Below are 17,080 nucleotides of genomic sequence, written 5' to 3'. Positions count from 1 at the left end.
TTGTAATAGTGATGATAGCTTGTTTGAACATTGACCATGATAGTGTTTGTAGAAAAAAGAAGGAAATGCAACCTTACAAAAATGGGAGAGTGGTTCAAGCTTGGCAGATAAAGTAGGTCTAACTACATTTACAATGTGCTTTTAGACTTTGTCTGAGAGTAAGAGGGTTGTTATTCGTCAATATAGTAATGCCAACAATATTGCAATATTTTTTAGCAGTAAATAAATGAGTTTTGTTGCCTTAAAAATTTAAATTTGCAAGCCACTGCAAGCCTTAGGCTGTTACAGAAGTGAGATCAGAATAAAAACCGGCGCTTGTTTTAAGGAATCAAAATGTGAAGATTTTTTGTCAAGACAAGAGTATAAAGTTGAGACCTTAGCCAATAGAGGTACTTTAGATGTGAAATTTTCATGAAGATTGTGAAACAAATTGGATTGTAGGCCTTCTAGAATAACTTTAATTCTGAAGTTAGAAAAAATTGTTACATTTACAATAAATTGTAATCATTTTATCTGAATACATCAAATATTATGTGTATCAAATATTATGTATATCAAATCATTTTTTATTGAACCTTTCATACAAGTAACTGTCCAATTCTATTTTACTGCCTAATTAACTGCTCAATTAAACTTTTTTTATATAAATATAGGCTAGTTTTAATTTACCCGATATATAAAATATTGACTAAAATAAAAGAAATTAAAATAAAATTTTTTTGTTGTTATACCAATCCTATGAGAACTCTCTATCTCCTGAAATACCCCATTAATGGTCTACCAGATAGAAAGCTTCCTACTATTGGAAACAGTTTAAGGTTTTAATAATTTTTAATATTACCTTTGAAAACTAAACAATGTAATTTTTTTTCTCTTTAATTTTCATTTATTTAACTCAAAAAAAATGTAAAATATTTTAGGTACTAACGGGTGATGCGGAAGTTATCGGACAAAATAAAAATGTCAATAACTTATTTATAAATAAAAAAACAAACTACTATTACATTTTTTTTAAATAAAGCATTTATCTTTTAATAAAAATATATTTTTTTTTATATGAAAAAACACCACCATCTGCAATTGATCTCAATTTTGCTCTGACGCCTTTCATATGCGACTGTAAAAAGTTTAAATCAATTTCTTGTAGTTTTAGTTTAATGCGATCAATCAAAACTTGCTCTGTTGAAGCTTGCCAATTTCCCTCCTAAACCTTCTGTGCCAAATGTCCCCAAAAAAATTCAATTGGTTGTGCTTGAGGCACATTTGGGGGATTGGATTCTTTATCAATGCAATAGACATATTGGTCCATCCAATTTAGAGAATCTTTGGAATAATGAGAACCTGCTAAATCTGGCCAAAATAAATAGTTAAAGTCTCCATGATACTTGTGAATAAATGTAAGAAGTCGTTTTTCTAAACATTTATTAATATAGATTGATGAATTGATCGCTACAGCCTTGGAAGTGCGAAACAATTGCTCGGACATACCACGGTCAGATATGGCTATCCACATTAATAGTTTTTTTGGAAATTTCTCTTTTCCTATAAAACGAACACTTTCTGGGCATGTCTTTTTGTTGTTTGTGTAGTATCCAGAATTTCCAGACATGTTGTCCCTGCAAAGCAAAAGTATTTTTCGTCATTTTTCGATGACAAGAAGCGATTTTGTGTTATAGAGTTGGTTAACTAGTTTCCTGCTTCTTTTCTTTGACTTTATTTGTTGTTCTACAGTGTATTTTGGAATCTTTTCACGTTTTCTATTTTTAATATTCAACTGACGACCAATTGTCGATTGATTTACACCGAATTTAATACCTATTTTTCTCTGACTGACCCCTTTTCGATTGTTGACAAGTCTTGTTAATTCGGCTTTCTTTTCTCTAATCCAGGATGTTGGACGACCAGGGTGCTTTCTATCAGAAAACGATTGAACAGTTTCAAATCATTTTAGGTTATCATATATTGTACTTCGAGCAAATCCATCCTTTTCAAAATGATAATTTTTTTTTTTATATATTAGGTTTATTTACAAAAAACATTTTTAGTCGCTTTCGAAAAGATTCTCGTTCAGCTGCATTTAACCTCATTTTAAATAATTGTGTCTCAAATAATAAAGTTTATATTTTATAGAACGTTTATGCCTACGCATAAAACCACAAAAACGAATTATTATGCTCAAATAATGAAAATAGGATTTGTCCGATAACTTCCACATCACCCGTTACTTATACTTACACTTAGTCATGCATATCAGACAAAATTTCATTAGAAATGAAATCATAGATAAGTTGAAAAGCAAAAAATGAATGTTGCACATTAAAGGTAAATTTGTGAAGCAAAATTGTGAACAGAAGAACATCTATGTTATAAGTGATAGATTAACATTAAGTTTATTCACTCCAGATGCTCCGGATTCAAAAAGAGAAGTTTAGGCAGTAGAGATTTTTTCAAGTTCAGGAGAGATTTTTAACATTTTTCAATTCTATGATTGTGTAGATCATGTTTTTGCAGTTATTTCAGATACAATCAGTTGCAAAACTGATACCACAGAGCAATAGCATCTCTTTATTATTTTCCAATATTATTGACTCCAACATCCTTTTGGCTCTTTATAGGCAATATATATATATATGAATTCCACATTTCACATTTCTTAGAAGTTTTTTTTTCCAGCACCAAGGGTTCACAAAAATCACTTCATCTTAAATTTAAAAAGATCTGGGCAGAAATCTTTATTGAGGTAAATATGCTTGATAATGTATGTATCTTTGATTGGAAATCTCTAGCTTCTAATTCAATTTTTATGTAAAAACCCAAAACAGCTATAACTTACTAGACTTGTGTGTGTCATAATGAAGCTAGAGATGATTACTGCAAGTTATTCAAGCGTAAAGTATATTCTTGCTTGGTGGAGTTTTCAGAATTTTAGATTCCTGCAGCCTGTTACAAAGCATGAGACAAGATTCATGACTAATGCAATATATATTTTATTAATTCAGATGATCAAAGTTACACACCAGATACAGTGGACAACGAGGAAAATTTTAATGATTCCTCATGGTTCCTAAAATTTAGAATAGTAGCTCTGCTCCATGATGCAGCAGGGCAACGTTAAAAGGCTCTTGCAAGCTGAAGAAATCTTTTTGCTCTAGGAAGTATTAAGATCTTGGAAATGCTCTGATAAAAAGCTGTTAAATGTCAACATAGCATTTAAATGAGCAAGTAGTTGTTCTTGCACTGATAAATGAGATGAGTTGCACTGATAAAATGATAAAAATTTGCTCATCAATGTTAAGTCAGAAATCTTTAGACGCAGTTTACCCACAAAAGTTCCTAATATGGACAGTAATCTCACACTTTCTAACCTTGTTGGTCCGAAAAGCTATATTCCTTTCAACATTATTGGTGTTTCTGATGAATGTGTTATTCAATGGATCAAGGGAGATTCTGGCTGTTGGGATAATTTAAAGAGCTACATAAAGTTTGTTCCATTCATAAAAAACATGCAAGTAACAAATGACTGCACCAAGAGAAATACTCGCTTTATTCAAGACTTCTTTGCAAGTAAATCTGAAGACCAAAGGTAAAATGTGATACCTTTATCTAGAGAGGAGAAAAATAAAATGGCCGCTAATGTTACCATAAAAATGGTAGTTGCAATGAAAAAATCAAAAACTAAAAATCTGAAAAAATTAAACAAAAAAAGTACAAAATACGAATTGGAGAAAATGATATTGTGTAACTCTGCAATAATGATTTGTATTTCATTATTCAAACAAAATCATTTTTAGCAAAAAAATAAGTTTTTAAAACTTTTCTGCTAATATATAATGTGTATATATATATATGTGTGTATATATATATATATATATACATATATATATATATATATATATACATATATATATATATACACACATTATATATATATATATGTATATATATACATATATATATATGTCTGCTAATATGCACATATATATATACATATATATATATATATATGTCTGCTAATATATATGTGTGTATATATATATATATATATATATATATATATATATATATATATATATATATATATATATATATATATATATATATATGTATATATATATATGTATATATATATATGTGTGTGTGTGTGTGTGTGTGTGTGTGTGTGTGTGTGTGTGTATGTGTGTATATATATATATACATATAAACTGTTATATATATATATATATATATATATATATATATATATATATATATATATACATATATATATATATATATATATATATATATATATATATATATATATATACACATATATATACGTATAAACTGAACAACAAGTTGTTTTTGCTTGAAGCCCTAGCATACACTTTTAAATACGATGCTATTTTTATAACTGAAACTTGGGCTAACATCAACAGCACAATGCACATGCATGGTTATAAACTATACTGCAACAACAGGGAAGGTCGTGAAGGTGGTGTTGCAATCTATTTAAATGATTAACTAAATTCGTTTGAAGTAAATATGCATCCATTAAACTTCGAATCTGTTGAACAAATATGGTGTACTGTAATATTAGAGGAAGAGAACGTTTTGCTAGGGTGTATGTATAGACTTCCTCTTAAACACAACAATGATTTTAATGCACGTTTAAATCTTGAACAAGCAGTGTTAGCATCATTAGTTTCGGCATCGGATGCAGTCCAAAATAAAATGTTTAGTGGAATGTGCTTAGCTGGAGATTTCAATTTTAATAAGTTAACATGGAACAAAGGCTTGGTATTGTAGATGCGGTCGGATGATTCACTAAGAATTAAATCAAGAAAACTGAGTGTGCAAAAATTGATGATCTGATAAAGTGGCTCCTACTGATGTGTATGCTACATACACATCAGTAGGAGCCACTTTATCAGATCGTTGATTTCTGCACACTCAGTTTTCTTGATTTAATTCTTAGTGAATCATCCAACCGCATCTACAACATTAAGCCCCTTCTTCCAATTTGTATTACCTCCAACCAATACCACCTATTGAATGGCATCTGGCTACCGCCGACACTATAAAAAGACCTCTTTTTGTGTGATCGAATTTGTACTATAAATTAGCAGACTTCAAAAATCTAAATCTTGATTTCAAAAATATTGACTGGAATGTTTTGTTTACTTCTAAGAACACATCACAATGTTACGAAAATTTCTCATTGAGTATAATCATTTGTGCAATAAATGGATACCTTGTAGTAAGAAATTAATTCGTAAAACTCAACCACCCTGGATGAATGATCAACAACATAATCTTATTGCAAAAAAGAAACATATATGAATTTTAGTCCAGCAAACCAGATCCGGTATTATACCAATTCTCAATAAATATAAGCAGGTTTGCTACCAAATTAAAAAATACACTAAGCAATGCATCAGTAACTATGAAAACACAATAGTTCACAACACAACAATTCCAAGAAACTACTATTTAGCTATGTAAAATCAAAGCAAAAAATAAAAAAACAAATCAACGCAATGTAAGATTCAAACAACGATACTATTACTTCAGGTCCTGAAATAAGTAATATTTTAAACTCATATTTTAAATCTGTCTTTGTTAACAAAGATCTTGTTTCTCCAATGCCGAACTTTAAACATCAAACCACGAGCTTTGTTCCGGAAGCAGTGGTTTCTTTAGAAAAAGTAGTTTCAAGTCTAAGCAAACTAGATCAATGTAAAGCTCCAGGTGTAGACGGTGTGCACTCATGGGTTCTTAAAGAATGTGCTAGTACAATAGCTTATCCTCTAACAAAAATATTTCACAGCTCACTTTAAGAAGGTTCTGTACCCAATGCTTGGAAAGTTGCTAACGTGACACCCTTGCATAAATGCGGAAGTCGATTAAATGCAGCTAACTACCGTCCAGTTTCGCTCACGTCTGTACCGTTCAAAGTCCTGGAACGAATTATCCGCGACACTATTTATATAATGATCAAGTTCGCCATGTTGCAGAGCAATAACAAGGATTTGTTAGGAACAAACCCTGCGTCACCAACCTTTTGGGGTCAATGGACATTATTTCTTCATCTTTGGCAGATTTTGGCAATTGGTTGACATAATCTTTCTTGATTTTGCTAAGGCTTTTGACACTGTGCCACATCAACGTCTTATGTATAAACTAAAAGCCTTTGGTATTACTGGAAAGCTACTTTGCTGGATTGGTGGCTTTCTCACTCACCGAAAACAGAGTGTTGTGCTTGGGGAGTACAAGTCCAGCTGGGCAAACGTAACTAGCGGTGTACCACAGGGTAGTAGTTTTGGGTCCTCTTTTGTTCATCCTTTACATAATCGATTTGCCATCAGTTATCAATTACTTTCCCTACAAGTTGTATGTAGATGACTGCAAAATTATTGCTCATATTAAAGATGCATCAGACTCAGACAAGCTTCAATTAGATTTAAATGCTATTACGGAATGGTCTTAAAAATGGTACATAAAGCTAAACTACAAAAAATGCAAAGTGATCGATATGGGTAAAAACAACCCCCAAAAGCATCTTTGACCAACGTTAACATTTTAAAATCTGGAAATGAGCACAATCTTGGCATTACCATTACCTCGAAATGCAAGTGGGACACACACACTTCGGAAATTGCATCTAAAGCTAATAACATTTTAGGATGGATGAAAAATACATTCATAAGTAGAGACGCAAAACTATGGAAGAAATTATACACAGTGTATATAAGGCCACATTTAGAATTTGCTACTCCAGTCTGTAATAATTATTCAAAATTTGCAATACAACGCATAAAACGTATCCAGAAGAGAGCTACAAAAGTACCTCACAGCCTAAAAAATTCCGGTATGAAGATCGCCTGCAGGTTCCTAATTTAGACACTTTAACAACCAGAAGAACTCATTTAGACTGCATTCAATATTTTAATATTGAAAATAAAATTGATAGAGTGACTTGGCAAGTTGAACCATTAACAGTAGAACCTAAGTATGGTAAACGCGTACGTAGGGAAATGACAGTTAACTGTGAAATACGTTACAACTTTTTTACAAATAGAGTAGCGAATTCGTGGAACAATCTTCCGGATGGTGTTGTTCAGCAATATATATATATATATATATATATATATATATATATATATATATATATATATATATATATATATATATATATACACAGTATTGGACAAAACATTTGCAACCAGCATCGAACAATGCTAAAAAGTGTTCCTAATTTTACATGTCTTAAAAACGAAACGAAACTACCACAGCAAACAGTTCAGGAGTCTGGAGTCATAGCATGCCATGACATGAGCAACAGAATTTCACACAGCACATGAGCACACAGGCAGAATTTCGTTGACAAGTGCCATTTTGCAGCGGACAAAACAAGTGCAACTTTTTTGGTTTGTTTCATTTTCTTAAGTCTGGTCCGTGTCAACGTCACGGAAGTTCTTTAATAATTAAAGGAAGTATCCAGAAGTTTCCAGAAGCATGCAGAAGCTTCCAGAAGTTTCCAGAAGAAGCATCTGGAAGCATCCAGTAGCATCCAGAAATATCCAGAATCATTCAGAAGCATCCAGACGCATCCAGAAGCTTTCAAAAGCATCGAAATGAAGCATCTAGAATCTTCCAGAACAGGTTCACACAGGTTCATTTTACTATATAAGAGACATGTAAATCGACATGTAATTCAGTCAGTATATGGAAGTCAATCAGTCAGTATTATCAAGACAGTTTATCGAAGTGAGTTTTATCAAAGTGTTTTATCGAGGAACATCAATACAAGAAGTGAAATACAACAAGTGTTTCATTACATCAATACAGTTCACATCCAACCAAGACGTTGTGTTCCACAGAGCATTATTGTATCATCACAAGGTAAATGTAACACGGTAAGCCTTGAGAAGCGTGATTATTTATTTTTATGACTTCAAGTACAAAAATGGCTCCTGACAGTCTTGGATTGGAACTAAGAAAGAAAATTATTGGCGATTACGTAAGTGGAATGTCACAAAAAAGTATTTGTGATAAATATCGCGTGAAAAAATGGACCGTATCAAGACTATGTTCCAAATATCGTTCTACGGGGAAGTTGGCAGCTGATAACAAAGGTGGAAGACCGCGTTCCACCACTTCTAGAGAGGATTTTATGATCGTCAGATCATTCAAGAAGGATCCCTGGATATCATCAGTCGAGATAGAAAGGAAATAGAGCTGCCTGTATCGGACCGAACAATCAAACGACGTGTTGTTGAAGCCGGATTGTTTTCTTGACGCCTTGCAAAGAAACCGGTGATTTCACTAAAAACCAGAAGAAAAGACGCCTGTTTGCTACATCTCATATTGACTGAAATGTGCAGAAATGGCGAACTGTCCTGTTCAGTGATGAATCGAAGTTCAACATCATTGGGAGCGATGGCATTTGCCGTGTACGTCGACCGGCCTGTAAACGCCTCGATTTACGTTACTGCCATAAGACTGTGAAGCATGGTGGAGGCAATGTAATGGTCTAGGGGTGTTTTTCTACTAACGGTCTAGGTCCAATACATCGAAACGATGGAATAATGAACCGTTTCATGTATAAAAAATATCCTGAAAGATGTTATGTTACCTTATGCTGAATAGAATATGCCAATAAAATGAGTTTTTCAGCAAGACAACGATCCGAAACACACTGCAAAAGTAGTCAAGCAGTGGTTTCAAGACAACCACCTATCGGTGATGGATTGGCCGCCTCAATCTCCGGATCTCAACCCTATCGAGAACCTGTGGGAGATTGTCAACCGCAGAATTAATCGTGAAGGTGTTCGTAATAAGGATCACCTGTTTGAACAAATCCAAAAGGCCTGGGCAGCGATTCCACAAAGTTTCATTGATCACCTGATCAATTCTATGCCTCGAAGATGCAAGGTGTGATTGACAACAAAGGATTCGCCACGAAATATTGATAGCGAAATACAGTTTGGTCAACATTTTGTCAAGTTGCACTTGTTTTGTCCAGAAGGAAATCAACTTTTTTTAATACTTTTGATTAATTTATTAATTTTCGTGTACAAATAATGAACTTTGTGATGAATAAAAACTTGAAGAACTTTGTCTCTAAACAGTTACATAGTTATTTCTCTAAATTGAAAAAATGCAGCACTTTTATATAAAGAAACTAAATTAGCATTATTTGGTTGCACTCGTTTTGTCCGATATATATATATATATATATATATATATATATATATATATATATATATATATATATATATATATATATATATATATATATATATATATATATATATATATATATATATGCTTACAAAAACTGAATATTATTATACATTTTTGATCAATAACTTCTAATTTTAACTCGCGTTTTATTTAAATTTTTGATTCGTCAAAATAACCACATTTATTCTGTATTACAGCTGTACAGATCCTCGGCATACGATCAATGAATTTAGACAGTTTTTCAGGTTGTATTGCGTCCAATTTTACTTGCAATATGTGCCAAAGGTCTTTCACAGAAGATGGCTGTTCTTCTTGCACATTCCTATCAAGTTCTTCCCACAACAACTCGATCGGATTAAGATCTGGTGATTATGGTGGCCATTCCATTATTTTTAATATTTTCTGGCTTTAAAGATCTGCTAAATAAGTTTGGCAGATTTTGCTAGTATGTTTCGGGTCATTATCGTGCATAAAAATATACTGATCGGAAAATAACCTCTCACCAGAAGGCAGCATTTGATTTTCTAAAATTTTCAAAAACTTCAAACTTGGATTCATCTGTCCAAAGGCATTTTTTCTATTCTTCAATTGACTAATGTTTATGATTTTTAGCCCAATTTAGCTATTTTGTCTTATTAATTGGTCTTAATAATGGTTTAGGAACAGCTACACGCCCATGCAAGCCAAATTTCTTCAATCGATTCTTCACAGTGGAAGTGCTAATTTTAAGATCATTAAATTGATTGTACACAGACCTGATTTTTTCGGCGGTGTACCTTCTATTTGATAAACAAATCTTTTTTATTTCTCTATCTTGTAATTTATTAGTTTTTATAGGCCTTCCAGTACGTTTTCTAGTTGCATTCTTATTAGTTTCTTTGTGTCTTTGTAATGTCCTTTGGACACAACAACTTGAAATTTTCATCTTTTTTGAAATTTCAACTTGTGAATAACCTTCATGATAAACTTGAATTCTTTCTCTTTCAGCAATTATTAATTCCTTTCGTTTGCCCATTTTTTTTACAGTTTTTAGACAATTTTTGCCAAATTATAAATATCAAAATTCTGTGCTCGTTATTTTTGTTTTTACTAAAAAAAGGTATACCACACACAAAATTTATTAATTGTCACTCTAGTAAAGGTATTAATAACATTATTTCTTAACAGTGGGCTGTTTACTGATTATTTTGACAAATCAAAACTGGTACGAGTACAACTAGAAAGCGCAAGTTAAAATTGGAAATTATTGATCAAAAATGTGTAATAATATTTCGTTTTTGTAAACATATTAATTAAAGTATAAATTAGACTTGAAAATGTTTGTTTATTCGCTTATTTCTAAAAATTCAGAGCCTGCCTCAAATTTTAGACGGTAGTTCAAATAAAGAAAAAGAAGAGTAACATTTTTTGTAAAGCTATATCCCTACCCTGCGGCATGCATTTATATTATGTTTTGATTAAAATTTTTTATAATGAATTGATTTTTTTTAGGTTTAACACCTTTTGAATGAGCTTTTTTCCAATCAACTAACCAATTTTACAAAGAAGTCTACTACGCCGTCTCGCATTTATAAGAAATCAATATGTTTGCAAAAGAATATCGAATTCAATTTTGAAAGGGTACTTTTTGATTCAACTGAAAGAATATTACATAGAAAGAGAAACATTAAGTTAGCAATATAAATACGTCTAAAAACTTAAACAATTGACAAAGATTTGTTTTCATAAAAATAGGAGTAATCTTCGCCTAATAAAAGAAACTTATTTCTTCTTCAATAAACAAAGTTATTTGTAGTACTTATTAGAATAAATATTTTTACAATTAAATAGAAATTTTATTTTTACATCTGTATAAAATTATTTTTAACAACTTCTTTTTGTTATTGCAGCTGTTTTAAAAAGCAAATCTTAGTATTTGCTTTACTGACAAAAACATTTCAATGTCAGATTGTTTAATAAAAGATATGAGTCATTAAGTATTTCAGTGTTGTTATTTCAAACATCAATTAACTATTTCATTAATTATCTATTAAATAACATCTATTTCAAACCGAAACAAAGTTTATTAATGTTATCAAGTTTGTTTTTGGTCAGAAAAAAGTCAATTAAAGTTATTTTTATAATGGTTTTAAACTCTAAAAAACCTTTAAACATCCCAATACTGTTGCTTCATTGTGTATCATTTTTTCGTCTTTTTCTTTCTTAAGTCATCTTTTTCTTTCCAAACTTTTTAATAACAATTGTTTGAAGGTTGTAATTTCTCACTGGTGACTCTTTTTAACAATATAGCAAAAGAATTTTGCCTTGATAATCGAGTTTGGTATGAATATGTGGACAATGAGAACAGTATCCAAATCATTACTAAGTTTTTTACCATCTTTAGTCATTGTCGGAATGATTAGACTACAGCTTCTGTATTTCGATCAACAATAATACTAAATTGCATCAACAATTTAAAAAAAAAAAAAGCGGGTAGGTTTGAGCTCTACTAATTTTATGAACTACAAGCAAATTTAAGTTAACCCCTTAACTGTGTCTGACGGATATATCCGTCTTTCAAGGGTGTAGCTTTACGTGTGTCTGACAGATATATCCGTTTATTGGAACTGTAGGCTTATATGTGTCTGACGGATATTTCCGCAATTTGGAACTGTTGCACCGTTTGTGACTGACGGATATTTCCGTTTTTTACTTGAGTTAAACAACAGATCAGATATGATAAGTTAAAAGCAAGTTTGTTATTTATGTTATGTAATAGCTTTTAACAATAGTATGGTCTTCATTTTATACTCTAGAGTTTTTTCAAAATATAGCTAATAGCTTTATATGACAATGCTTTAGTTTAGTGGAAAAGTAAACATGGCTTCGGCTAGAAAATCTTACCCTAAAAGAAGTAATTATTCTGTTCAAGATCTAATTGAATACATGGGAGAAAGCGATGAATTATCTGATATTAGTTCTAATGATGGTTCTTCTAATGAAGGTTCAGTTAAATCTGTTACAGAAGAAGAAATAATTTGCTCATCATCAGCAGATGATGATAATGAAACTGACCTTCTTGACACTGATGTAATGCAATTAGAACAAGATAATACAAACGATGAACCGAATTGGGTTAAAATAGACGGTTATAAAGCAAATTTTGCTAAATTTGAGGGTAATGCAGGACCTCATCCAAGTTTTATAGTTAATAGTACTCCTCTTACTATATTTGAAGCATTTGTAACAGACGACCTCGTTGATCTTATTGTCGAGCAAAGTAACCTTTTCGCAGTACAATATCGTAAAAATAATATAATTAAAGATAGATCCCGAGTTCAAAAATGGATACCTTTAGTCAGAAACGACATCAGGCTCTATATAGCATTCATTTTATATCGTGGAATCTTATGGAAACCAACACATGCTATGTATTTTTCAACAAACCCTCTGTTTGACACACCACTCATAAGAAAAGTATTGTCTTTTGATAGGTTTTGTCTTATTGAGAAGTTTCTTCATTTTGTTGATAACAGTAGTTTGCCAATACATTTCTGTAAAAAAGCAAAAATTAAACCGATCTATGACTACCTAGTAAACAAATTCAAAACTCTGTATGTACCAAATAAAAATATATCAATAGACGAATCACTGCTGCTTTGGAAAGGTCAATTAAGCTGGAAGCAATACATTCCAAGCAAGCGTTCCAGATTTGGAATGAAGTCCTTTGCACTATGTGAATCAGCTACTGGCTATATTTGGAACTGTTTTTTGTACACTGGTAAGGAAATGACTGAAAGTTTTGCACCAGACTTGAAAATATACAAATATCAAGCTACTAAAATTGTTATTACTCTAATGGATAATTTAATTGGTAATGGCTATTGTTTACACATTGATAATTGGTATACATCTTATGAAATTTGCAAAGTATTGCTGGATCATAATACTGATTGCATTGGTACATTACGTAATAATCGCAAACAGTTACCGCAGGATATAAAGAATGCTAAAATTAAAATTGGTGATACTTTAGTTCGATATGATACTAAAACAAATATAATGTGTACCAAATGGAGAGACAAGAAAGATGTGCACATGCTGAGTACCTGTGTTCAAAATGATACAATCACTGTTAATAGAGCTGGCAGAGAAAAAAATATTCCTTTAGTGATACATGAATATAACAAAAACATGGGTGGTGTTGATCGATCTGATCAAATGTTGACAACATATGAATCCGAAAGAAAAAGACTTAAAAAATGGTACAAAAAGATTTTTATGCATTTGATTAGCGTTTGTGCATTCAATGCAAATATTATAAACAATAAGTTATCACCTAATATGACATCCTTACAGTTTAGAGAGTCCATTATCAAAGAAAGCATTGTTAAATACCATGAATCCATCGAGAAAAAAAGAAGTCGAACTCGAGTATTACCTTCTCCTTTAAGATTAATAGAGCGTCATTTTGTTGATGCTATACCAGCAACAGAAAAAAATATGAAACCAAGTAGAAGGTGTGTTGTCTGCTCTGAAAACAAGATTAGATCAGATACCCGATATATGTGTCAAGACTGTAATGTTGGTTTGTGTGTTGTGCCTTGTTTTAAAATTTACCATACAAAAGAAAAATTTAAAGGTTTTTGTAAATAATTAAACTTTTGCTATTATATTTTAAATGTCTTACAAATCTTTGTTTTATTTTTTTGTTGCCTATAAAATTTAGTTCCTCGTTGTTATTATCAAGAAATGTTAAATGCTATTAGGTTTTTTTTTTTTTTTTTTTTTTCCAATTTTCGGCGTACTAAACGAAAATTAATTAAACAGTTTAAAGAAATCGTTAACAAAAATATTTTGCCGTAAATAACAACGTGATTTTTAAAATTACGCCACAGTTAAGGGGTTAATGATAATTCGATTCTTTGATAAAAAAAATCAATCTATTAAATAACAAAATTACAAATGGTTCGAGTTCTTTGGGGTCCGGTATCCTTAAGATTAATGCGTTATAATTTTTTATTTTCGAAGATAAAAAAGTTGCTGTGGCTTTTTTTCCAACATACTTTTTTCCATACATACTATTATAACGCATGCGTGTAGATCATTTTTTAGAACGGTTATTAATTCCATGCATATAAATTAGAATTATTTATTAACCCCCTATTAAAATAAATCAAGAATAACTTTTCTTTTTATAAAAAGAGTGTCTGCCCAAACAAAAACCCTCAGTCGATGTAGGTATACTTCACTGTGCCTATCCCTAAATCAGTCAATGTATGTACACTTTTAAAAACACACAGTGAAGCACAGCGCATTTCTCAACCCAAAATCAAACCCACGCTTTCACTTTTACGATAGTTGCAATTCCAACGGTACTACACAAGCTCTTTATTACAGCATTTAATAAATTTTATTATTGTTCTCGCGCATCTATGTCAAAAGAATAGCTGTTTAACATTATGATCTGGCTTGTCGGATAAAACGTCGCAAAAAAACTTCAAAATAAAGAAGCTGCAGTTAACAAACACTATTTTATAATTAGGGAGTTAAGTTTATAATTAGGCTGTTAAATTTATAATTAGGCAGTTAAGTTTAGTTTTAGTTTAATTAAAATTAGTTAAAACTAACTTTTTAGTTAGTAATTAAAGTTAGTTGACTAACTTTTTAGTTGGACTTAAATTCTAATTCCAATAAAACAACTTTGTAGTTTAGCTTTAGTCAAAAGTTATTCGACTAATTTTAATTAAACTATAAAGTTAGTCGATGTATTTTGCAGAAAAGTTAGTTACCAAATTGAATTACCGTTTTTTAGTCTCCGGTTCCGGCCGGAATTACAATATTTCAGGCCGGAATGCCGGAATATATTTTTCACCTTTTTTAAAGACATGCGTAAATTAAATCAAAAAGTCATTGTCCTACACGGCAATCAAGAACTGTAGGTAAATCTAATTAAAAAATGCAAATTCTTAACAAACACAATGTAATTTTATTTGCATTAATCAATTATGTAAGGATTTCTAGAAGTTTAGGAATATTGTGGTGCAAAATGAGTTGCTATCCAGTTTTGGGCAAACAAATTAGCTCTTTTTTCATTAAAATTTTTACCTGCCTCTGAGAATAGTCTCATTTTAAATGTTTTTTAAATTTTAAATAATTAAAAAGTACAGGATGCCTAATACAGTAAATATTTCAATTTTAGCCTAAATGGAAAATATAAAACAAAGAAATATTTTTAAATATAAATATTATGCACCGTCATTTTCGATATTAGGAAAAAGCGTTATGTTTAGGTACGCATGTTTAGGTACGCAATTAAAAGTTTAGAACTTTTAAAATGGCTGCGGTCCTTACCTACAGCGAAAGTTTTACATGACAATCTTTTTGTTGTTGGTTTGTTAATGGAAACAAACTATTTTTATCTTATAATTGAAATAAATCAGTAGATGGATAACTTAGTTTCATAGTAAAAAAAGTTAAATTAGCTGAAAATGATCTTGGCGTAATAAACCTTCAGTTTCCTTTAATGCTATTTAAGTATGAGTCAATAATTTGTTTATTTCTTCAAAATCGCTTTTCTTATCTTCTAACCGTAGAAATTCAAAAAAAAATTTTTTAATTCCACAATGATATTTCCTCTTCATATGGTGATTTTTTAGTTGCTGCTTCAACTTTTTTTTCTATTTAAAAATATTTTTCTGCTTCTATGCATAAGAAGAAATATAACGCAAAGCATTATATCAGGGAAAACGTCATATATCACTATACCCTGATAAAATAAAGCTTTTCTTTTTATAATCATGTTATATAATAACAACGATAAAAAAATTTAGGGCATAGTCGTATGAGTAGAAATTTTTTTATCGAAAAAAGTTGAAACAACAACCGAAATCACCATTAATGGAGGAAATGTTATTATATCTAATGTATACTACTACACTTCAATCAATATTGGAAAAAAATGAGTATAATAGATATATTTATAGTTCAAAATAATACCCACACATGTTGCATATCATTGTATAATAAGATACAGTACAATAAATGTCCATACTTAATATATTATTATACTGTATTACTTACTGTAAATAAGGTATTTACACATATGTCGTAGTATTGGTAGATACAGGCTAAAATAAACTAATAGACACCAGCAATAGTTTTTACAAATATTTTGATGCTGGGCTAACTGGTTAACGCCTTAAATTGCGCCGCATTGTAAAAAACTGCTTTAGCAAATCCGTTTCATTTAACATAAAAAATGTCATTATTGACCTGTCCAAACTCTATTGGTGTAGTAACATAGATGTTAAACCTATAGAAAAAACTCTCTATTTTTATTAAAAATTGCAAAACCTCAAAACTGGTTAATGCCATTAAAATGCAGGGAATTGTAAAAAATTGCTTTTGCAAATTCATTTCATTTAACCTAAAAAATCTCATTATTGACGTGTCCAAACTTTATAAGTGTAGTAACATAGGTGTTAAACCTATAGAAAAATCCTCTATTTTTATCCAAAATTTTGAAGTTTTGAGAAAAAAAATTTCTAAATTAGATGCAAAATCTCCTCTAAAATCCTTTAATATTCTCTTTTTCTTATAAAAATGTGGCCGCCCTGTGTGTATATGTATATATATATATATATATATATATATATATATATATATATATATATATATATATATATATATATATATATATATATATACTTGTTACAAGCATATGTTTGTAACGTTAATGTCATAAGAGTATATACATAACAAGCGTCATTTATTGCGTTGCGAAAAAGTTCTTTAGACGAGCTTTGAATTTTCATACTATCTATCCATTTTTTTTTTTTCTATCAACTTTTATTTCACTGATTAAACAATA

At 30.6% G+C, this 17,080-nt stretch overlaps 2 protein-coding genes across 3 annotated transcripts in view; both read left to right on the top strand.

Annotated features, from left to right (window-relative positions):
• The window catches only part of LOC100198921 (cyclic nucleotide-gated channel alpha-3), a 52,916-nt gene extending 41,861 nt beyond the window's left edge, over positions 1 to 11,055 (top strand). For both annotated transcript variants that reach the window (XM_065811816.1, XM_065811817.1), the window contains one exon: positions 10,720 to 11,055. In XM_065811816.1, the coding sequence (XP_065667888.1) occupies positions 10,720 to 10,735 (16 nt within the window). In that variant the 3' untranslated portion in view covers positions 10,736 to 11,055. The remainder of the gene's footprint in view (positions 1 to 10,719) is intronic.
• A 1,032-nt stretch (positions 11,056 to 12,087) lies between these two features.
• Positions 12,088 to 13,863, top strand: LOC124817838 (piggyBac transposable element-derived protein 4-like). The gene has a single exon (XM_065811578.1). The coding sequence runs from the start codon at positions 12,088 to 12,090 to the stop codon at positions 13,861 to 13,863; it is 1,776 nt and encodes a 591-aa protein (XP_065667650.1).
• Positions 13,864 to 17,080: the final 3,217 nt, after the last annotated feature.

This window comes from Hydra vulgaris, chromosome 12, assembly GCF_038396675.1.
Source record: "Hydra vulgaris chromosome 12, alternate assembly HydraT2T_AEP".
Classification (NCBI taxonomy): domain Eukaryota; kingdom Metazoa; phylum Cnidaria; class Hydrozoa; order Anthoathecata; family Hydridae; genus Hydra; species Hydra vulgaris.
Note: the sequence above shows the minus strand (reverse complement) of the source record. Positions and strands in the feature narration are given on the sequence as shown.